The sequence below is a fragment of the Lethenteron reissneri genome, chromosome 53, assembly GCF_015708825.2.
Source record: "Lethenteron reissneri isolate LAM-NWPU_2019-01 chromosome 53, ASM1570882v1, whole genome shotgun sequence".
Taxonomy (NCBI): Eukaryota; Metazoa; Chordata; class Hyperoartia; order Petromyzontiformes; family Petromyzontidae; genus Lethenteron; species Lethenteron reissneri.
Genome location: NC_083831.1, coordinates 8,750,440 through 8,773,773, shown reverse-complemented (window position 1 = coordinate 8,773,773; position 23,334 = coordinate 8,750,440). Strand labels below are relative to the sequence as shown.

Sequence of the window (23,334 nt, the reverse complement as noted above, 5' to 3'; positions counted from 1 at the left end):
TAAGCTCAAAAATAATAAAAACTGAAACCGGCATCTTGCATTGTTCCACAATGTCAGCCTTTTAAAGCAGCATGAGCCCAGTTGAGCTCTCGGAAGATGTTCGGTCATTTCATGTCAAGTGTTTCGTCACGTCGACCAGAATTGTCGGTCTGCGGTGACCTGTGGCACTCGTGAGCAGACATGGCTGTGGCTTCACGCAGCGGTGACCAATGCGGTGGACCCCACAAGCCCTACGAATCTTATTATACCGTAAAGGCGATCGCGAAGGCGCCGAGTTCACATCTGCAGTGGTCTCGCAGTAGAGGGCGACGTTGCCGCCTTGTTCCAACCGAGTAATTTTTTTATCTTATCTCCGGGACCCTTTGGTCAGTATTAAGATGATCAAAAAAGGCTTTACCCTTTACGGCATAATACAGGTGTTCAGATGTCAAAACACCAAATACACACCTATAACAGAGCAACAAGTCTTGTGAAAGGTACGTTTTCAAATGTCAGATCTGAATGATGACAGTGGCAGACACAGCCTATTTTTTTTTTCAAACAACACAACGGGAAACGTAACATCAAATGCGAAGCAGACGGCGTTGTATGCGTCGGGTCGACAACACGGCAACATTATCAAGGGGAGGCCGCAGGGTTCGAACCGCGAAACCTTTGCAGCAAGCGGCAAAACCACGCGAAAAGCTGGGCCGCGTGCCGGTGCCCACGGTCCTGCCGCTCGCTTGTCAAGGTGAGGCACGCGCGAAGAGGGGGGGGGGGGTGAGCAAGAAGGGGGGGATTGTGTGGCACGGGTTTGTAAATGAATCGCAGGGCGTAAGCGCGCACCAGCACAGGACACAGCACTGGACCTAGCCTCCTCCTCCCCTCTCTCTCACGGGCACACCGGTCGCTGCGAATTACGGTGAACATCGCGAACGAGGCTAGATTAGAGAAATTAGTGTACGCTGAACTTCTTACGCACCGTTCGTAGCCCAACCGTGCTAATCGGAGGTGCGGTGGAAGGACAACAATCCGACAGTGCTACACTGAAACTACTGCTGTATTGAGATGGTTACAAATATTTTATTTTGTCTGAAAACCAGGACTCCGATTGAATGTAGTTATAAGTGCGATGTGCACTTTCCCGTCACGTGTCAACGGAGCATTGTGGGGGTTAACTGACCATACTTCACCACGCTGGTCAGCGCAGGATGGGCGATGGCAGGCAGCAAAGACGTGGGAACAGAGAAGTGCTGCACAACAATGGGTTTCTGTTGCGCTGCTTCCTGCCAACAACCACGTAGCCACACAAATAAATATTGTAATTCCTGGTCTACAAACTGGCACGCAATAATTCTCTACGATAGAGAAATGCATTAAAAATGTCATGCCTAGGCACAACAGAAGGTGCACTTCTTCTTGGTTCTTTCGGTAAAGTCACGTAGAAGGGAAATAATAAAATAATAAAAATAAAACATTATAAAATAATTCTCACGACGTTTCGGCCACAACGCAAGCAGCCGTCCTCAGGTGAAGACGGCTGCTTGCTGTCTCCCCGACAGACCTGGTCTTCACCTGAGGACGGCTGCTTGCGTTGTGGCCGAAACGTCGTGAGAATTATTTAATGTTTTATTTTTTATTATTTTATTATTTCCCTTCTACGTGACTTTACCGAAAGAACCAAGAAGATGAATCCCTGCAGTCACGAAAGCTTTAAATCGAGAAGGTGCACTTGTTTGAAATTCATGCCATGAATGAAGTTAGATCTAAACCATGAAACAATACACTTGGAGAGACTTAGCTAGCGGTCACTAAAGCCATCTATCTACAAAAACCATCCGGCTGACCCCTAATCAATCTGGTTTATATTATTTGTCCGAGAGGAGGCTCGCCCAGCCTATCCTGCCCTGGTGGCGCACTTACAGCCCCGTCATTACCTTCGAGCCACGTGTAAAACCCCTCTCCTGCAACGGCAACACACACGCACACGGGTCACGTGGGATGACGCGGAAATTTGGCTCCTATAATACAGGAGCCGGTTTCATTACCGCTTGCTTGGCCACCGCCAACATCATCGGCTTCTCACGCAAGCAGTGGAAAACCGATTGGAAAGAGAAGACGACCGGACGAGTCGTTTCACACGCTCGTCCCTACCGTCCATCGTCACCAGTCCAGCGTAGATTCCCAAAAATGCAACGTCGGGGTGCCGTGTTAAAAATGGCACTCGCTTGGGTCGATGCTTTAATTGAAAATGTTGCCGAAAAAAAAATCACGATAGTAAGAACTTTGACAGGGCCACCAAATTTAACACTGTGCGGTTTAGGAAAATAATGGTCAATACCTCGTGTAAATTGTACACGTTTCATCTCTGCTCCTACACGAGTGTGAGGAGCTATGGATATAACACTTCACTTCATTTCAAGCCAGGCATATCTTAACATTTGCTAGCTGTTGAGATAGATGCACCGATGCGTCAGCTGCCATGACAAGTCATCAAACCTAACACCTGTGGATCAACTCCCTGGCCCTGTTCAAGTCCAGGCTCGACTCTTTTTCTCCTCTGCCTACGACCGACTGGCGACTCCAGCCAGCATCGACTGAGAAGTCCCCTACGGTGAGGCACAAGTCCCCGACTTGTGGGAAGATATGGCCGTTGGGAGGACTGGGCCGCTCGGCCATGAACAGGAGTACCCCGACAAACTGGCCAACAAAGATGGAGCAGAATATCATAAAATGAGATGGACAACGATGATGATGTCGGAATGCCTAATTCTCTGTGAAATGAACACGCCCACCGATTCTGTACAGCCTCTTTGGGATGCCGTCGCATTTAGATGCCGTATAAATACGCATTGCGATTACAAAACTTTGGCTAACGCGCAATAACAAATACACAAACTGCCCATCAACCCAAAACTAAAATGGGACATTACAAATGTATTTATCTAGAGAGTCTATATTCCAACATGCATTTGTTTGCACTGGACAAAAGAAGTATTTCTAATCGGTGGAAAGGGCTGTCCAATCAATGTCTGTAGTATTTATTTACCGGCAGCTACGCACATCCACGCACGTAGTGGCATACAATGGCATACACTCTAAGCTGCTGACAAGCCCCTCTTGATGTTCAACACTTCCGTGTTTCAACAATTCCACATTGTGTACTACTCAACCAGTGAGAATAACTTAACACGTATTTACCCATGTCTTAATGATGCTGCCATATGCAATAAGGTTTATATATAATAATAATCGTTTGGTATAAGTGTCAATTGGGGTGGAGTGGCGGTGCAGTGGTTTTGGCGCTACACTATGAATCCGGTGACCAGAGTTTAATTCACGGCCACGGCTAACATCAGCGGCGAGTAAAAGTAGCCATGTCCCGCATCTCGCTGCCACATTCACCAACCCACACGGACCGGCGTGGTGAAGTACGGTCAACTGCGTGAATGTCACATGACTTTCTACCATCACTGGAACCAGAACTGAGATGTGTCCTTGCAGCTGTGCTGCCTGGAAGAACCTTAAGTCAGTGCAAAAAGCAAAGCATATTTAATTAACGCTGCCTCCTATCTATTTAATTTTGTTGAACTAGAAATGTCCCATCAATAAATGCATATCCTGAGTACTAACGATTTGCAATGTAACTACATCATCTCTTGTGCTGAGTTTTTGGCATTAAAGAATTAAATTTCTGGCTTTTTACCGACAGAATGTAATGTCTGGTTTCTACTGACAGCCTGTAGAAAATTACCAAGTAATCACAATATTTGATGACCCTGTAGAAACTCTTACATTCTAAGTGCCACACTGCCTACGAGCACATCATTTAAATTACATATTGAAATTTAACAGCATATTACGTGGCGAATTAAAACGTCCTCTGTTCGTCAGATTAAAACATAAATAGAATCAGTCATTTAGGTACAAATATTTCTGTAAAACCAAGTCGACGCGTTGATAAGTTGCAAATTCAGTTGTGACATGAAGAGAATTTTCAAAAATGTCGACAAAGAAATCTATATTGTGCGTATTAAAAATATTTTTTGTTAAAGTGACATTCAACACCAAGCATGCGTAGAGTCAAACAATTGTAATGTGGTAGGAGCATCACATTTTTCAGCGGCAGTGACAATCACATGGGAATTAATGATACAAGTGTAAACTTCATTGTTGTTGCACTACTTAATAACTATCACTTTGTATAATTTAACAGCGATGCTGAATACAATTAACGTGCCAGATATCTTTGCATGCGCAACGTGAAATAGGACAATGGGTTACTCGTGAAAAATAACCGCACAGAATGTTGGAATCGGCTGTTGCTTATGCATTGCCGAAAAATTTGGAATTCATAATATAATCTATAAGAGGGGTTTTTGGGTTAGGTCGCGTAAATATATGTGTCGTTAAACCCGCCACTACCTGACACAGCAAACTAGTAAGGGTTGTTGCGTAAACATAACGTGCCAATTTGTCACTAGTACAGCACACCGGTTGTGTGTTGGAGAGCCAAGCCACAACATTTACAATCTGAGTACGACGTTTCGCCAGTAATTACAACCAGCTTCGTCAGGCGATAGCCAGATTTGCGCTGATGAGCAAAGCAGCTGGAGTGAACCCGATCTCGTCAGATGTCAGAAATTCAGCAGGACCGAGCCTGCACCGTTCTTGGGATGAACCACCACTATGCAAAGCCGGTTGCTATACGGTGTGGGGGTTAAGTGATGGGCAACCAAGGGCAGTGCAGAAACATCCATTGTTGTACTGTACTTTCTACGCTCCCAGATTCATGCATCCGACCTTCACCAAGCCACACTGACCAGTGTGGTGAAGAATGGTCAAGTAATTACCACGATCTAGATTGTTTCTTGCTGTGGTTGTCACACCTGATGACGGACGCTTGTGTTGCACTCGAAACGTCGTGATTTAATTTATTTTATTTTATACCTACGTGAATTTACCGAAAGAACCAAAGAGTAATTACCACAAACTGCACATGGGAATGCCCTCTTTCCAGCAGTGGATTGTTGAAAGGTTGCACGTGTACGTATGTACGCAGTACATATGCAAGTGTTATGTAGGTTATGAAATGTGTGTGGGAACGTATATCTGCGTATGTTAACGTGTAGTGACTTTGCACATGTATTACATGAAGCTGATGTAATATTAAATGAACACTAATCTGTAGCGTATACTCATTTCGTGTTTGAATTTCAAGATAGGTTGTGTAATGTATTATTTAAAATTATACAATTCTGCCACTATGGTGTTTAGATATGGCAAAACAATCTAGACAGGGTTTAATGTGACCCAATAGTTAATCATAATATCTTAATTCACAATGATTACCTAAACTATAAATACCAAATTGTGGATGTCAACTGCTCAGGTTTAAGGCTCCATGAACAAAACAGCTCATACGAATTGATAATTTTATGACAACGCAGGTCCTGTCCATGATATCACTAATTCCCATTGTAATGTCACATCCACTTTCATCAGAACACTTGCAAATCAAAGAACGAGTTGTGAATCAAAGATGTGAAACAATCAAGAATAAGAACATTGGATAAAACAAAACAAACGTCATAAATGTGAATAGACGAGTGTGTGATGCCGGGCCCACGCCTGTGCGATCATTTTCGCAACTTCGTTGCAAGCAACTGAATTGTTCGTGATGTGCAACCAGTTGCGAGCAGTTTTGCAACCGGTTTCTTACAGCAGAGATGCCGATTGGCGAATCATGATTAGCTGTTACAATTCTAAATGCGTTAGACATCCGTTAAAAAAAGAGCTTTATAACTCATCGGATTTCTCCAGTATAAACAAATATTCTGATTATGAATGTCCTTGTTGCGCAACCACTCGCTCAACAAGATGTGGACAAAGCAGTTGCAGGCGATGATCGAGTTGCGCGATTTCGCGAGTTGCGCGATTGCGCGAGTTGCCCGATTGCGCGGCCGATCGCTCGGGTGTGGGCCTGGCGTTTAAGGGCCAAACTGGGCTCCGCCAATGCTCAGCAGAGATATCCACCAGCCTTGGTTCCACGACCAAACGTGACCCTTGCGTGCCACCAAGCTCTGGCACAAAGAGCAGGGGGTAGGGGGGGAACCCTTTCCTTACCTAGGGCCCTCTTGGGTTCTACGGTAGCTACGGCAGGCAACCACACCGTGGCTGTTAATAAACTACGGCCGGGCTAGGACTGCACGTGTTGACCCCGTGTGTGCTCAGAACTACTTGAAAGACAATCGTTTACTGGTAAGGTGGTAAAAAGGTGCAACCGTTCCATTTGCTTGCTCCATGCCACTCCTGGCAAGAAGGCCTGTGGAGTAGAATTTTGGACCCCCGCTTCCACGCTGGCCCTATATCTTGTTAGAGGTGGAAGTATCCACACTTTACCCTGCCAGACGTGACCTGCCGATTGATTTACTGCAGTGAACACATTTATATACTTCTGGGCGGACAGAAGTGGTGGGGGTCGGGGGAGATTTTAGAAACTTGCACCATTGTTTTAACTGCCGTGCCTGAGGTTGAGCACAGGTGAGAATGAACGTGCTAATATTATAAAGTGTTTCAAGGTATAAAATATATCTCTAGTATTAGTGTGACTGAGATGCTTGCAGCGACAGATAAACATAGCTTGCAGGCAGTTTCATAGCAGTACATCGCACGGAATTATGGGTCGTATCAAATTAAGTTGTGGGCCGTGTCTGGCCTATGGGCTGTAGGTTCCCCCACCCCTGACATAGAGTTTATTACTCCGGCGTGCAGAGCGACACAGAGCGGTTGGTGGACACACTTTTCTCACGATGAGTGACAAAATAGCTGTGCTGCTGGCTTTTAACGGAGCCTACTGCTGGCCGTTGTGTTATCCCATAATGTACGAAGGGGTGCCAAGGGAGTGTAAAGGTACAAAAATACAAATACAGAAACAGATCCGACAGAGCAGGGTAGTAAGCACATGCATTAGTCATCTCACTGATCAAAGCAATAAGCCTAGTACAGCCCTCGGAAAAAATATTTTACATCAAAAGCCTTCTCACCTTGAATACATTTTAAACGTTTTCTGCTTAAAAACTAAACTTCACACATTTCCAGGGGGGGAAAAAGCGTAATTTGTTTCCGCTTAAAACTCCCACAATACGTTAAGAAGATGAACGATGGCTCCTTCTGCAATTACATCCATCTACGCTGCCCGAGCCAAATCACCAGGAGTGCACTCCAATCTCACCTGATCTCGAAAGCAGAGGAAAGTCACACTGCAGGGTTGGGTTACCGACAGGGCTAATGCACCGACTGTGCGCCTACGTCTCACCATGAAGCATTTTTTCTAGGGCTGAACTAGAGCATTAGTGGTTAACGTACAACACGCACAAACACCGACGACGAACAATTCAAGGGGGCAACGCAAAAGCAGCAGCTGACAAAGTTCGGTTCGTGCTTAAGTCAATGATTGCAGGGAGGGGCTCGCATCAAGCAAAGCTACCAGATGTCCCGGATTGGCCCGGACTGTCCCAGGTTGTTAAAAGGCTATCCTCGGTGTCCCCTTAAGCCTTTGTGTATTGCAGAATTTTGCTCCGTCTGAAATTTTTCCGACCTCACGCTCAACTCGTGATACACCGAAAGGGCCAGGGCTGGCAGAGGTGTGGGCAGGGACTGTGAGCAAGAGGCTGGGCCGACGTCACAAACAGCAAATCCACTGTGGGTTGGGCTAGCAGTTGGAGTGCGCGTGGCAATGCAGAAGTAGACGGGGCTGATGGGGAGGGCCCGTGGGATCTCCACGTGTCGTCGTCGTCCCCCCCCCCCCCCCCCCCCCGGTCGAGCCTCGCATAGATTTTGTAGCTTTAACCGACAAATTAGATTCCTGGATGGCCCATATTTTTTTTAGGAAACAATTTGCTCGATTTATTGTGCTAATACTGGTATGCTCAAACAAATCGGGCAACTATGTAATTGGCGTTCAGGGATATTACCCATCAAGTTTACAAAGTGGCACAATGTTAAGACGGTAAATGTGAACGTTTTTTATACGACGGGGAATTCATTGCACGGAAGCCAAGTCAGCTACAGCGAGCGCATGCAGATGCCACAAGTGTTAGTTTTTTTTGCCTTGGACATGCAATATTTACCACCCACAGTTAGACCCTTACCGTCATCTTCACCTGGGGAAATAAACAGGCAGCAGGCATTTAACAACTTTGTATGAAAACGATAAGTCAATGCATTTGGCAATAACACCGTCCCAAAAGAAAAAAATATACCTTAATTCTTCGTCAATAAAGTGATAACAAAATGGCCAAACAACAAAGATCCCCCATATACCCTTAACAGACTGTTAGGGCAAGTGCTTATAGCGAGCACCTATGAAGGCCAGCACGGTACATGAGGGGGTTGGTGGCCAGCACCACGCCCGACCGCCTTTGTCTCCCTCGTGCCGATGTTTACACACTGCACTAGGTAATAAGTTGAGGTCGAGTCGACCTAGGCAAGTCCCAGGACCGGTTCAGATAATCGTCACTTGTGTTGGCCGTGAGCGAAAATCGAACTTGAGTCGCCGGGTTCGTAGCGCAGCGCGCTAACCGCTACACTATCGCTCCCTCATGGTCTCTCACACATGCACGCCTATGCGCTGAATTATAATACTCACTCAATAAAGTGAGACAAATCTGGCCACACATACACACTCCTACTGGATGATGCGATGCAACCTCCAACTTTTCTTTCACACGGTGGCAAAAAGTGGGTTTTATTATCTGGAGAATATGGTAACAGTCGCCGTTTTAGGCAACAGCCCTTGATCATGGCATCATAATTTTTATTGATGGCTCGCCAACGGTTTACACTACACATTACAGAGGTATTTGTAAGTGTGATCATCGCCGTCTGTGCTACGATTAACTGTCGATTGACTTTTTGCATGGGTTGAGAGCCCCACTGAGACCAAAGTCTATTTTGAAAAGACCTCGGACCAAACACAAAACAACCAACAAAATAATTGAAAAGAACAACACAAAACATTCAGTGGAAACAACAATCAATGTAAAAAAAATGCAATTAACACAGAAAAAAAACATATAAACAAATATCTGATATAAAATATTGGGTCAGATGTGATGGTGCATGCCATTCCTGTAATCCAGTGCTTTGGAGCTTGGAGCTTTACAACTGCTAAACCCACAGGGTCAAAAGGTGGCAGGAGAGGAAAGTGGGTTCATGAACCCATCTGTGTGCAACTTTGAGTGTCATACTCTCGTTTGGTGTGAGGTTTCTCTGGGTAATCCAGTTCAATCTGCATGCAAGACATTCCTTCTTGAAAAAGAAAGGATCTGGTCAAATAACCTAATGCAAGACCCTCCTCCCCCTCGCGAGTCTTGAGACTCATTGAGGCTTTCCTGGATAAATAAATGGCATTCTTATTTTTATTATCACACGAGACAATATAAATGTTTAAAACATTATACGGCTAAATATTTAAACAAGCAAGCTCAAATCATGATGATGATAGCAATAACAAACCAGTTGTATTTTGTCAAAATAATGTTATTTTGTTTAATCATTCGCAGCAGCTGAATAGTGGCCAACATGAATATTTTCTTAAAATTATTCACGTTTTGCAGTTGCCAATTAGCTGTGCCAGGTGTCCACCGACATGTGATGGAGGTGGTAGTGTTAATGAATTTTCTGCGGGACGCAATAACATTCCCTGACATTCGCATATATTTATATGGTTTCACAACACGGATAATATCCATTAATTGAAAAAGAAAGGACTCACCGCGATTGGGTGGCATCAGTGGATTCAGCGGCCTGTACACCGAGCGAGGCCTGCACAAACAAAAAAACACATTTGCAACATTCGGATATTGGCAGACATTTGTACATTGCAGACTGGAATATATCACGCGTTGCAACATGCGTTTGTCTTCGGAAGTATTGAATTGGCTGTGTGGATGCCGGAAGGTGGCTGTCAGGACAAAACATGTTTGCGTAGTTGCAGTTAAGTATTTTTTGCTGCGATTAGTCTCCCGAGTTTTTGGGCAATAACCCTTCGATCAAATTGTCTGGTTTTAAACAGGGCGAGTGCCAAATATAAACACAACTTTCTCCTAAAATTGTGTTAATATTGTACCAAATGCTAAAATCGTAATTGAACCTTATGGCGGGACCCCGGGGTCCAATAAGCCCCCAAGTTCTCACATAAACTGCGTTGCGACGTCATTTTATGTCTGTTGAAGGCGAACGAAACTGATATCTAAATATCTCATTCCATAAGAAATGGGTCCTATTTGTTTATATTGGATGATCGTTTCAGATTTAAAGGACAGGTTAACCTTGAATCATGATGCGGCTGATGGTGTACCATCAGAACATCAACAGGCCGATGCGCACATCTCCTTAATAATTTTTATTATTAAAGGCACTGACCACAGGCAGTGTGCGGCTGTGACCCGTGCAATCCAAACTGTGGACCATATCGTAAACCACTGTCGCCTGCGCTCCTTGAACGACGGAGGAGGAGGAACAGAAAAACTTTGCGAACTCTCTCCTGCAGCCATCTCGTCGTGGCTAGCAGACCTTGACACTGACATATTGCTGCTATACGCAAGAATAAAACAGAACCTGGAGCCAACCATCGTCAAAGCTCTAAAACGTGGAGCCCCGAGGAGGCTCTTGGATGGCACGGCACGAGGTGGCACCAGTGCTCGTTCTCACTTGAAGCAGTTTTCCTCGTAGATGCAGTTCCAGATGCGCCACGCAGACGGGCCCTTGTAGCCAGTGTAGCGCTCAGGGTTCAACCGCAGGTCAACGTACTCCATGTCGGGCGAAGTCTCGTCTGAAAAAGGTCCCAGTACATCACCTCGTCGTCAGTTATTTTCTATCCACTGCTGGATGAAGACATCCCTCCCCCCCCCCCAAGCCATCACCATCTGTCACAGTCTCGCGACGGAATAATCTGTCTGGCTCATGCGCCGTCTCCTGCGGTGGATGTATTCTAAAGGACGCGTCCTCTCCTTTAGCTACCATTGCATAGTTAGTCTCGACGACCAGTCATTGCCCCCTCCAGCGATGTGTCCTGCCCAGTCCCTGTTACTTTACTTTCATATATCACGAAAAAATTATTAAAGCATATTTAAATATTTTATATGCAATCCAAAGACAACCACATCTGAAGACGTGGTACAAATGGACAAATAACCACGTGCATTTAATGTTTGAACTTAAGGAGTTTATTTATTTATTTAGGATTTGTTTACAGCAGAGAAAAAGGTAGTATGATGATATACATCATCAGTATATTATCCCAAGTCCTTAACAAATCATAAGTGTCAATAGCCACGTGTCACATCATTAAGAAACATTTAAACTTACCAGGTGAGAAATCAAAGAGACCAGGATAGTCTCATTTGTAAGAGCGACTTAGGACATGTCTGACAGGGGGGGGTGGGGGTAATTGCTGTGTATAATTCCAAAATGTGTCATTTGCGGGTAATTTTGCAAATTTGGCAAATTTTAGACCGTTAAGCAGGTACACGATGGCCCAACTATAGTGCAGTAAGTCAAGGGAAGCTAACGTCCACTTTGAAGCATTTTGACAGTTATTAGCACCGTCAGTGATAACCAGGGCGGCCGCTGGATTGAAACCGTGAACCTCTGAACGAGCAACGGAACGCGCCACCGTGAGGCCACGTCACCATCCGAGGGGCGAATGATAAATAAACCTTCCCCACCCCCCAATACTTCACCAACCTGCATGTAGCAGCATGGGGAAGTACGGTCAAACAACTCCCACTTGACCGTTATCCTTGACTACAAGGACATTGGTCAAAGCCAAAAAACCACGATGAAATGCAGGCCATAACCAGCTGCATTGCCAGCATAACAACAACAATAGCATCTGCCTTTTCGCCACTAAGTGGCGGTGATGTCACCACGGCGCTTGTACCAGACTAGGTACAACAACAAACGTACTGGCGTAAACGGACTTGGACACAAACATTTAATTGGAGATTGAAGAAACCGATGGGCTAGGAAGCTCTAAGTTGGGGTCGGCATTAGCTGAAAATTACAGAGGAAGTAACATAAGTAGAATGCTATATTTGTACGAGTTTGTTGTATTGTGTGAGAGCGTGTGGTGTGATCCACTTGCCATCAATCTCACAAAAGTTATCCAGAGAATCATCATATCTTGCCCAGTCGATGAAGGCCACTTTGCTTTGGTCGCTGTGGAAATCAAAAGGGATGGAATATCACAAAAATATATAAAATCGACATTATTTAAAAACAACTCCAATACATGAGCAGAGCACAAATATGGGAGAGAAAAAAAATATATAATAAGGAAATATCATGCTCACTGCTATGGAAAATAATGGATTAGATTCGTGGCAGAACAACAAAATTCAAGCCAATTGTTTTGTTAACAAACTGAACTTTACTTGCTTTGCTATAAATACTAATACCCATCATACCTGTCATCTCAGTAGGGTCTTAACATGGTTATAAAGGTAATCCATTTTACAACGACACGGTTTCAGTTAAAAGTTAAAATTGTATTTGCTTAGCAAATAGGCTTTTATTACGGAGAGGCCTTGATGCTAATGTACGGTTTGCACAAGTGGTGAAAGTCTCACAGATACGTCACAGTACAAACATATCTCACCTGTAGGGTCGCTATTTATCAGTGTCCCGTAATTTTTTTTATATATAAAGTACAATAAATAAGCTCGTATACAGTTACAAATGACACCTTGTCCACACATTAAAATAAACACTCAATTAACAGGCGTGTAACGGACCAAATCAACAACCATTAATCAAGACTTGTTCGCTTGACACGCTCATCGAGTGTAACGCATGAAAATTAGGTGACATTGTTTACAATGCATGCAAATTACACGCAAATTAGTTCTAAGCCAACGTTCGTGTCACAGGAATGGGAGAGAACGAAACTGTACAAATTGGGCAGACGTGAAACAAAAACAGGATGGCAAAAACGAGACAGAGAATATTTGCAAAATTTCATCATGACGATTCATCGAATCTCTGAGCATACGAATCATTAAATTATCTCTTACGTGGACAAAAAAAGACTTTACCCCCAAATGTATATATATTTTTTTTTAAACCAAGCCATTACCACTACGATGTAGGTTTTTTTTGCGGTAGCGTTGTAAGGCTTTCCGATGCATTTTCGCGTTGCAACATGTTGTTCGGTGCGATGCCCGACGTTTCTCTCCAAGTGCTTGGAGCATTTTCAGGAACACCAGCACCATCTGGCAACTTTACATAATCGACGAAGAATGCGAACTGCCCCATGCAGTTCCTGAAAGAGCTCCCAACACGTCGAGCGAAACGTTGGACATCGTGCCAAACGACACATTGTAACAACCCAAGCTGTCACTAACAAAATTCGTGGTTCCAGGATTGACCTTATCAACCACCTACGTACTCACAAACCCTGACCATCAAAAACTCGACCTCGAGAGATCCCAGATGGTGATGATGGAACAATCCGAGAACACCGTAGCGAGCTACCAAGCCATCAACGCCCAAAATGTGACCCCGTTGCCTAAACAACGCGAGTGGAGCGTGCCTGATGGTGTTGTCGATGGCTCCCAGTTTTCTTGCCTCTTCACACTCCTGCTGCTCCTTGGCCCAAACGTTAATGTCCTCCAAGTACTGCACACAGCGATAGGGTGACAACCATCGGCAAGTAGTAGTAGTTTTTTACCCTTTCAATTGGTACAAAAACTGACACCTTTATACAAGGCATCATGTTTGCAATAACCGCAACACAAGCAGTCAAAATGCAAACAAAAAGAAACAACTCTGATGATGATAATGATATGCACTGTTCTTGAAGTTGATTGGTCCACACCCGAGACAGCTTTCCTTAGAGCCTAGTCTCCATTGGTGTTGGACCAGATGACGCCAAAAGGCGTACAACTCAAAGACAGCGCATTATCAGAGTATTGAGAGCACGGGGGAAGCATTTACACTATGAGACCTCCTTTACCAGTGGCAAAATATAGTAGTATAAAGGTGTCAGGTTTTGTACCAGTTGAAAGGTTACTATATTTTGCCACTGGTAAAGGAGGTCTCATAACCATCGGCAAGTCACACATTGTGTCTCTGCAAATTAGAAGGGGCTAGTCAGTGCGACGCATCTTTCATGGTATGGACTCCGATTACAAGTGCCCAAAGGTGATGTATGGACGGTGTTTCTCAACTCCAGTACACAAAACTGAGAGATGGCGACAACTTTGACAGGGAGGCCTTCAACAAGCACTGATTTGATCATGGATGATGACGATGACGTGCTGTGTATCACCACAGTTAGTGTAAACAAGTGCGTGTGGGTATAAGTGCTCGAGCGTGAAAATGCATGCATGTGAGCTAGAGCTTGTGTGGTACCATCTTTTCCATTGAGTGGTTGCCTCAACTCTCCACAATGGATGTAGATATAATATTGGCTTAATTAATTATTTCACAGCTCACCGTTTATATTTTTTACGTTAGTCAATTGAAAAACAACAAATGTACAACTTAGGACATACAAATTTCACGCGATATTGTAGCTGGCTTGGAGCAGGCATTATCCATGCAAGTCACTGCCACTCGAGTATAAGGTAGGACTGTCCATAATCATATATTTCTAAACTCTATATTCCTATTACCCCATGGGAACTATTAACAATTTTTTGCACACCCGCACACACACTGCCGCAGTGACGGAAGAATGTGGCGTGCCAAGATAATTGTTCTGGCTGAAATGAAGCACCTTATTTAACGTAAAAATAATTTTTTTTACAAAAGCAAGGATAGTAAATGAACATCATGGGATCCAATTTGTTTCAGAATTTTTTTGTTTAAGCTGCCAAAGTATGACGCACATAAACTGGACGTTTAAATCCGCATGCCGACTCACGAGCGCCCAAGATGAGATGCCATTAAATTGTTCTGCTTATGGTGTAAGTGGGATATTTCCAGAAGCGTGGTTAGTTAATGGGCTTTGAGGAAAAGCTGAAAATTCCTACATTTAAACTTTACACACCTGTTAATTTTACACACAGGCTTTCCCAGCCAATATTATTATTCATAATTGGCTTATTTTGGGTTGGAGTTAGACCGTGTCGATATAATGAACTATAACCCTCTACCATCTGACAAAGCCAATCAAATGGAGCCGTCATGTGGGAAAATATGCCAGCTGATTTGGTTTGTCCTTCCCCTCCCCCACACCTCCAATTATCACAGTTGGCTACGTACGGTGCGAAAGACGTTCGACATACATGCAAATAGACGAGCCATTCTGCGTCCACTACTGGGTGAAAATGAATAACCTCACTTAATCAGAGGCACAAGATGACGGCATGCGGCCCGCACACATGGTTGGGTAACATCATCGGAACGAAGGACCCTACACGTATTTAATGTTGGATAATCGACGAACTTTGGCCAACGTTTTGATAAATTTGCTCCAAATCAAGATACATACGTAGTGACGATCGCCTTTGCACAATAACTTGTCAGACAGAACAGTAGGACCCGCTCACCTTGTTGTGCTCTCCTCCCTTAATTCCGGACGGAACCTCGCTCTGCAATTTAAACAAAACGAAATCACGTTAAGTGCCAGAAACACTACATGCAAACACGTAGCCACCCCTTGACACAGATGTAGAAAAGAAAAAAAACCTCGTTATATTTTAGCAACATTTTCATGTCGCATAGAGCAAAGTTGTGCATTTAAGAGATTGTTTTCCAAATCGGATATAGAAAAAAAACTATTGACAGCATTTTGTCAATCCACTGCTGGATGAAAGCCTCCCCGTGCTGAGGTTTGTGTTTGACAATACTTTGCCACAATGGTCAATGAGTATTCATGAAAGGGTAACCCAAAACTGGTTCCGATTATTTACTTGCTATCGATGTGAGCCATGGTCGGGAAGCGGAACTCAGATCACCGGGTTCCGATTTAATTGAGTGACTGTGCGTCAAGCCATCTGGCTTGGAAAACAGCCTGGAACAATTCCCACTGTGTGATCAACTCATGCGGCAAGGCTACATTCAATGCACTCTCATACCTCTCCCCTCTCATTACACCATACTCTCCCCCACATACTTTCTTACCTTTTTCCCTTCTCATCTTACTCTACGCCGCAGTCAACCTTTACCCAGTGGAACGTCGCTCATTCTACTGCTGGAACTCTATTCCCCCATCCACCCATGCTGTTGACTCCCTACTTCCATTCAAATCCACGTTAAAACCTTCTTTTCCCCAAACTGCCTTTGACCAACTACTGTGCTCTCTAAAATAAAAACATGACCACTGTTTCCGTGCAGCCTCTTGAGATGCGCTCGCATTTACCGGACGCTCTTTGAATGCAAATTGTGTTGCGTTGTAATAAAAAAGAAAATAAATGTACCGGCTTGCACGACTTCACGTGGCAATCCTGTATGGAACAGTGGCTGTCATCGTGCCAGAATGGGCATGGCCTCTTGAGGTTGACCTGGACAAACAGGAGGACAAACATTTTCACCATCAGCTCCATGTTGAGTGCGGCAGAGTGCGATGATTTCCGCCCCCACGGCTTTACAAATTGGCAGTTCGCGCAGTGCAAGCGTTCGTAAGGGCCCACAACAGAAGTATTTCTCTTTGAGAAATCCCATCGGAAACATCTTAGCAGCAGCATTGCTTCAATACATGTAAACTCTGGACCGGTTTCGATATTCAGCGTTCCATCAGCAGATATGGGCTCACTTAAACTAAGGCTTACGAGCTGCCAGATGTTTCCAGGCAATGACCCTTTTCTGTGAGAAATGGGTCTCGTTTGACGGGTAACTATATATTAAATACCAAAGAGATGTATCATTAAGCGTCATTGTGGATGTGTAAACAATACGTATTTCTTTACGTGTGGGGAGGAGCACGGGAAGGAAGGGATTATTTACTTTGCTAATTAACACTCTTCCACAACAACGCTGAATGACTTTGCGTTAACAAGCACCGGCATTGTTTACTCTGAAGCCAGCGTTGAAAAGCCTTCCACACGATGAGATGGGGGAATACGTGGGCACTCTCGCATGTGCTAAGTCAACTTCTTCATGTCCTTGGAAATACTGGAGGGGGGGGAAGCGAGGTGTCCCGGCAGATCAGTCTTCTTAACAAAAACCCTTATTATTTCCACGAAGACCAAATGTAGCCAAATTTACAGCTTGGTAATGTTCATTTATACACATTTTTGTTATCATACCAAACAAATGTAGGCGATATATTTACGTTATGAAGCTACAAGTCAATTCTGGAACGTAGAAGCCGAAGCTACACTAGTTACTATACACCCCAGTAGCACTGTGACAACAATTCGACATCACTTTTGCACGCAGAATGCAAACTTGATAAGTTTCTAGATTTTTCCATTCATTTGCGGTCCTCGAAAAAACACGTGCGTTACATGTGGGACACGGTACATCTGTTGACGTGATTTCAAGGGCACTGCCGTACATAGCCCAACGCACGAAAAGAGATATGCGCAAACCTTTATGTAATGGAGAACCAGCATATATATTCAAAGTGAAAGAAAACACAAGGGGGCAATGTGTAATATTGCTGTGCGGAGATGATAAAAAAAATGACCCTGTAGTAGCGGAAGTAGTCCTTCTCCAGTAAGTTCCACAGTTTGGGGAAGAGCTTGTAGTTGTTGAATTCGTCGATGCTTTCAATGTCGCAGGAGCAGTCGTCAAGCACTCCGCTCAGCTGGTGGTAAAAAAAACGGATAATTGAACTTATAATCAGGATCACAATCATCAGCCACGTATGTATGTGTCATAATCATCAGTAATGGTGAATCCACTGTTGGATGACGGCTTCCCAGAGTGGCCACCATCTCCCGTCACCCCGCAATGGAACGATCCACCTGCGCACGAGTTGATTTCATCGCTCCATCTCCCTTGGAAGACATCTGCCTGACACGGACAATTCACGTAAACATAAAAACTAGTTATTTAGAGAAATGCTACAAATAAAAAAAACACAAATCACAAAATTGGTCAGTTGCATAATGTTCCACATGCAGGAACCATTGAAAGGTTCCTCATTGGTAGTGACTAGTATGCCACAGGAGATCACTGCCACAATAGAAAATGAGAACACACACACCAGGGGCAGAGGGTAAGGATGAAGATAAGGACTCGTGGACAACCTCTCTGAAGTGATAATTGTTTTTTTAGCCTTCTATCTGGCAACAAAACTGACACCTTTTTTACAAGGAGTCATGTTTGCATAGACCACAATACCTACAGCCATAATGCAAACAAAAAACATAACTCTGATAATATATGCACTGTCCTTGAAGTTGATTGGTCCACACCCGAGACAGCTTTCCTTAGAGCCTAGTCTCACATGGGTTGGACCAAAAAAAGTACGCCTTTTGGCGTCATCTGGTCCAACACCAATGGAGACTAGGCTCTAAGGAAAGCTGTCTCGGGTGTGGACCATTCAACTTCAAGGACAGTGCATATATTATCAGAGTTATGTTTTTTGTTTGCATTATGGCTGCAGGTATTGTGGTCTATGTAAACATGACTCCTTGAAAAAAAGGTGTCAGTTTTGTTGCCAGATAGAAGGCTAAAAAACCAATTATCATATTTTTTTACTGGCAAATGAGGTTCCAAAACCTCTCTGAAGCTTTCCCTTCCCCAAGTAGTTTTTCTTGCCTATCGACCATCAACCTCCATTTAGTAATAAGAATGACAAGTTACGTAAATGAAGTTAAAAACAAAGGACCATCGCCCGAATCATAAACCTATTCATCTTCTTGGTTCTTTCGGTAATGTCACGCAGAAGGGAAATAATAAAATAATAAAAAGAAAACATAATAAAATCATTCTCACGACGTTTCGGCCACAACGCAAGCAACCGTCCTCAGGTGAAGAACAGGTCTGTCGGGAAGACAGCGTCTTTATTATTTTATTATTTCCCTTCTACGTGACCTTACCGAAAGAACCAAGAAGATGAATCCCTGCAGTCACGAAAGCTTAAAATCGAAACATAAACCTATTATAAATATATTCCTATCATCAGCAACGGTCACTCCACTGCTGGATGAGCGCCTCCCAAAGCCGCCCCCATGTGTCACGTTGAAAGGATTCCACGCTGGGCTAGATGTCTTAGAAGATGCGGGAGTGCCCACCTTTGACCCCACCACGACCGAAGCTGTGGCATGTCACAGGAGATCACTGGCACAATACAAATTGTGGACACATACACACCGGGGGAAAAGGGTAGGGACGCAGATTAGGATGAGTGGACATCCTCTCTGGCACTTTCCCCTTCTAAGTTGTTTTTCTTGCCTATTGGCCACCAACCCTTTTAGTAAAGTGTCCTCCCCCCCCCAAGCGCGATTATTTTTCTTTACAGTTTTAATGGTGTAATTTGACCTATGGTAGCTCTCAAATCCATGTTCCTCATACAGTCTCTAAATTCACAGCACAAATTTCATTGCTACAAAAAAATGGCACAAAGGAGAAAGATTACATAATATTTCTGTTTCAAATAATAATGTAACGTAATTATGAGTAGTGATCTTTAATTTCAGGTTTCAGCAGCCTTGAATGTATTTGATTTTTTTTTTGATGACCCAGGTTACACTTGTAAATTAGACTATCCTGGTCTCCTTGAGTTCACCAACCTAGTTCAACAAAATCAAGCTTTTAACTAAAATTCATATTTCATTTTTATTCACGTATATATTCACACGCGCAGTCATGCCCAAATGAAGTCGTAACATGAATATTAACGGTGACGTGTTCGTCAGACATGCAATACAACATATGGCGAAGTTCACAAAGACAATCCATACGTATTACAAGGATATAAACACTCAAGGCATATCCAACTCACGTCAATTTCCTTACACATGAAGGTGTAAAAAGACAACGGTACAGTTCGCAAGCAGTGCAATATTTTTCTGGAGGCTGAGACAAAGCCTAATTATTTTGACGTGGCATATAGTCCGTAAATCTCATTCCGATATTTCACCTCGTCGAAGATGGGTTTACTTTGGAAAAGAGGGGAAAGAACTGTGGAGAAATGGTATGTAAGCTTTCTTCTAACCAATGCATCATCATGTTAGTCGATGAGCCCAAACCAGATAATTTACTAGTAGGTACCACCGAGGTGATATCAGCGCAGTGGCTCAAATTTCTTTATGTGACCAATAATAGTGAGTTATATGTGAGAAGCATTCGAAATGAGTAGAATTATCAAGTAATTAACTTTCATTAGCTGTATAATTACATTGATGTTACTTAAGTTTTGCTACCTTGGTTGGTATACATTTCTGCTCTGGCCGATGGCTGATGTGTTGCCTGGACACAGAGGTTAATGATGATAATGATGATTGAGGTAATATTGCCAACACGAGACTGGTGTACATGAATTTAGTGCACAAATACCCACAGTAAACACACCATTATTGCAAGAGTTAAGAAATATCAAGCAAGCTGTTGAAGAATTAGAGTTTTCATAAAACAAGATTTTTGCTTCTTCGTATGCGTGCCGCACAAAATAGAGTAAAACCTTTACTGAATATAAACACAAGTTTACGATCAATAAGCACGTTATTGATCTTACCGAATAAACAGAAGAGTTCATAATTTAAATTATATCTATAAATGTACATGTTACACAACATTTAAAAATATATATTTCATCCTCAACATATGGGAAGGTCAAAAAGTGTGCTTCTGACCAGGAGAAATGAATAAATGAGATGACTGATAAAAACAAATATGTATTTGGCAAAAAAAAAATTGCGTTGATATTCCAGTCAATGGGAAAAATACAAAGTTAATATTTGTTTATTTTGTGCCCAGTATATATTTTTTTATGAAAGCAAATGTTAAACATTAACAACATGGGCACTTGCAATATACACTGCCAAACCACTGGAAAGTTCCACAGTATTTTTCGAACGCTAAGCACTACCACTATTTTACTGAAGAGGCTTTTACTGGTAGGAACCTCCTGGTTACACCAGCCCACAGGGGATTATTGTGTCCGTCCGTCGTGCATCCAAAAATGGGAGGGGTGGGGCTGGGTGGAGAGGGGAAGGTGGGGAGGGGCTGGGTGAAGAGGGGAAGGTGGGGCTGGGTGGGGAGGGTAGGGCTGGGTGGGGAGGGTGGGGCTGGGTGGGGAGGGTGGGGCTGGGTGGGGAGGGGCTGGTCACCCCGTGGTGCCCTTATAAAACTCAATGTTTAACCTACTCACGCCGGCTTGTGCCCGCCCTCACAGTCAGGCATATTTGCGGAATTCACCACGCCGCCGTTGACCCTGGCCATTGACCGAGCAACCCGACGTTCCTACCAGCTCCCTCCGCAGGAATGTGTTTGAAACCTTGTTGCTGTACATCTCGCCGGCGTGTTTCTCAGGTTGTGCCGTGTACTGCTTCGACGCGATGTCCGATATTTCGCTACACGTGCTGGGGAGCTTCCCCCAGTTTCCAAAGTTTCTGAAGAAGCTCTCCCCCCCCTCCAGACTTTGGTCTGATGATCCTTTAAAGCATCCGCTTTGGTCCACGATCCGGATTCAGTTTTGGATCATGGAACCAACATACCACTGCCCAACTTGGTTACAAATTATATTTGAAAGTAGTGGTTCTCAACATTTTTTGAATGACAGCAACCCCCCTAATCAAGACCACTGGGGGTTCTCACATTTGCAGCCTCCCCCACCCCCCCCAAAAAAAACACAACAAAGCTTACTAAGGCCATAATGCACTGAGAGCTCACATGTCCGTCCATGTCCCTAGTCATCAATCCTGGGTAAAAAAAAGGCATTTGTTTTATGTTGTGCATTGGTGTTTGTTGTGTAAACACATTGGGAACTTCTCCTGCACGGTATCCACGCCAGTCTGCACCCTTCCTTAAAGGCTTTTTCAACCTCCCACCCCCACTAGTTGAACACTTTTGCTTTTAAAGTCTACCTCATAGAGAGAGAGAGAGAGAAAAGTTGTTAATTTGACCAAACATCTGAATATGTTCGATGATGCCAATTCACAATTGGTCACCTTCGGTCTGAGAAATTTTCTCAGTCCCCACTTTACAACGAAGTCATCGATTATTTTTGCTAACATCTGCATTTTGGTCGTGAAACTCAGGCAAACATTTGCCAAGCTCAAGGCTGATGTAACAGGCGGGTAGGGTAACTGCATTGGCAGTAGTGCACAAATACCAAAAACCACGCCACAATTATACAGTACTCTATAGCAACATTTCCTCATGACAGAAGCAGTGGAAAGGGTTCGCAGAGGCAGTGGCGCAGTGATTAATCAGCACGGGCATCCAGAGTTCAATTCTGGGCCACGGATAAATGTCAACCGGCCCTGGCCTCCCCGAAGCCCCGCAACCAGCACTGACCAAGCGTGGTGAAGTATGGTCGAACAAATCACACGACCTCCATTTAGTAGTAATGATTTCGAAAGGCTGCGAATTAAGTTAATAACAAAGCACCATTGCCCAAAATCACCAACCTATTATATACTGTGTATGTTTATCCATAATCAGCCATGACCACTCCACTGCTGGATGAGGGCCCCCCAAGGCCCCCCAAAGCCCCCCCCCCCTCATCCTGTCTCGTTGTAAGAATTTCACGCTGGGCCAGACGTCTTCAAATAAGCGGGGGGGAGGTGCCCACTCTTTACCCCACCACCACTGTAGCTGTAGCAAGGAGTGGGGGGATGGTCACCCTTCACCTCACCACCACTGTAGCTGTAGCAAGGGGTGAGTGGGGGTTGCCACCCTTCACCTCACCACCACTGTAGCTGTAGCAAGGAGTGGGGGGATGGTCACCCTTCACCTCACCACCACTGTAGCTGTAGCAAGGGGTGAGTGGGGGGTTGCCACCCTTTACCTCACCACCACTGTAGCTGTAGCAAGGGGTGAGTGGGGGGGTGGTCACTCTTCACCTCACCACCACTGTAGCTGTAGCAAGGGGTGAGTGGGGGGGTGGTCAGTCTTCACCTCACCACCACTGTAGCTGTAGCAAGGAGTGGGGGGTTGCCACCCTTCACCTCACCACCACTGTAGCTGTAGCAAGGGGTGAGTGGGGGGGTGGTCACTCTTCACCTCACCACCACTGTAGCTGTAACAAGGGGTGAGGGGGGGTTGCCACCCTTCACCTCACCACCACTGTAGCTGAAGCAAGGGGTGAGTGGTGGGTGGTCACTCTTCACCTCACCACCACTGTAGCTGTAGCAAGGAGTGGGGGATTGCCACCCTTCACCTCACCACCACTGTAGCTGTAGCAAGGGATGAGTGGTGAGTGGCCACCCTTCACCTCACCACCACTGT

At 44.4% G+C, this 23,334-nt stretch overlaps 1 protein-coding gene across 5 annotated transcripts in view; it reads right to left on the bottom strand.

The window, feature by feature from the left end:
- ERO1B (endoplasmic reticulum oxidoreductase 1 beta) overlaps window positions 1-23,334 on the bottom strand; it is a 48,360-nt gene that overhangs the window by 16,170 nt on the left and 8,856 nt on the right. For 2 of the 5 annotated variants that reach the window (XM_061573628.1, XM_061573632.1), the window contains exons 2-10: window positions 17,621-17,740; window positions 16,410-16,493; window positions 15,540-15,581; window positions 13,577-13,662; window positions 12,131-12,204; window positions 10,696-10,816; window positions 9,758-9,807; window positions 8,112-8,144; window positions 1,917-1,943 (exon numbers count right to left, since the gene is read on the bottom strand). In XM_061573628.1, the coding sequence (XP_061429612.1) occupies window positions 1,917-1,943; window positions 8,112-8,144; window positions 9,758-9,807; window positions 10,696-10,816; window positions 12,131-12,204; window positions 13,577-13,662; window positions 15,540-15,581; window positions 16,410-16,493; window positions 17,621-17,740 (637 nt within the window). The remainder of the gene's footprint in view (window positions 1-1,916; window positions 1,944-8,111; window positions 8,145-9,757; window positions 9,808-10,695; window positions 10,817-12,130; window positions 12,205-13,576; window positions 13,663-15,539; window positions 15,582-16,409; window positions 16,494-17,620; window positions 17,741-23,334) is intronic. The other 3 variants (XM_061573629.1, XM_061573630.1, XM_061573631.1) reach the window with 3 other exon arrangements.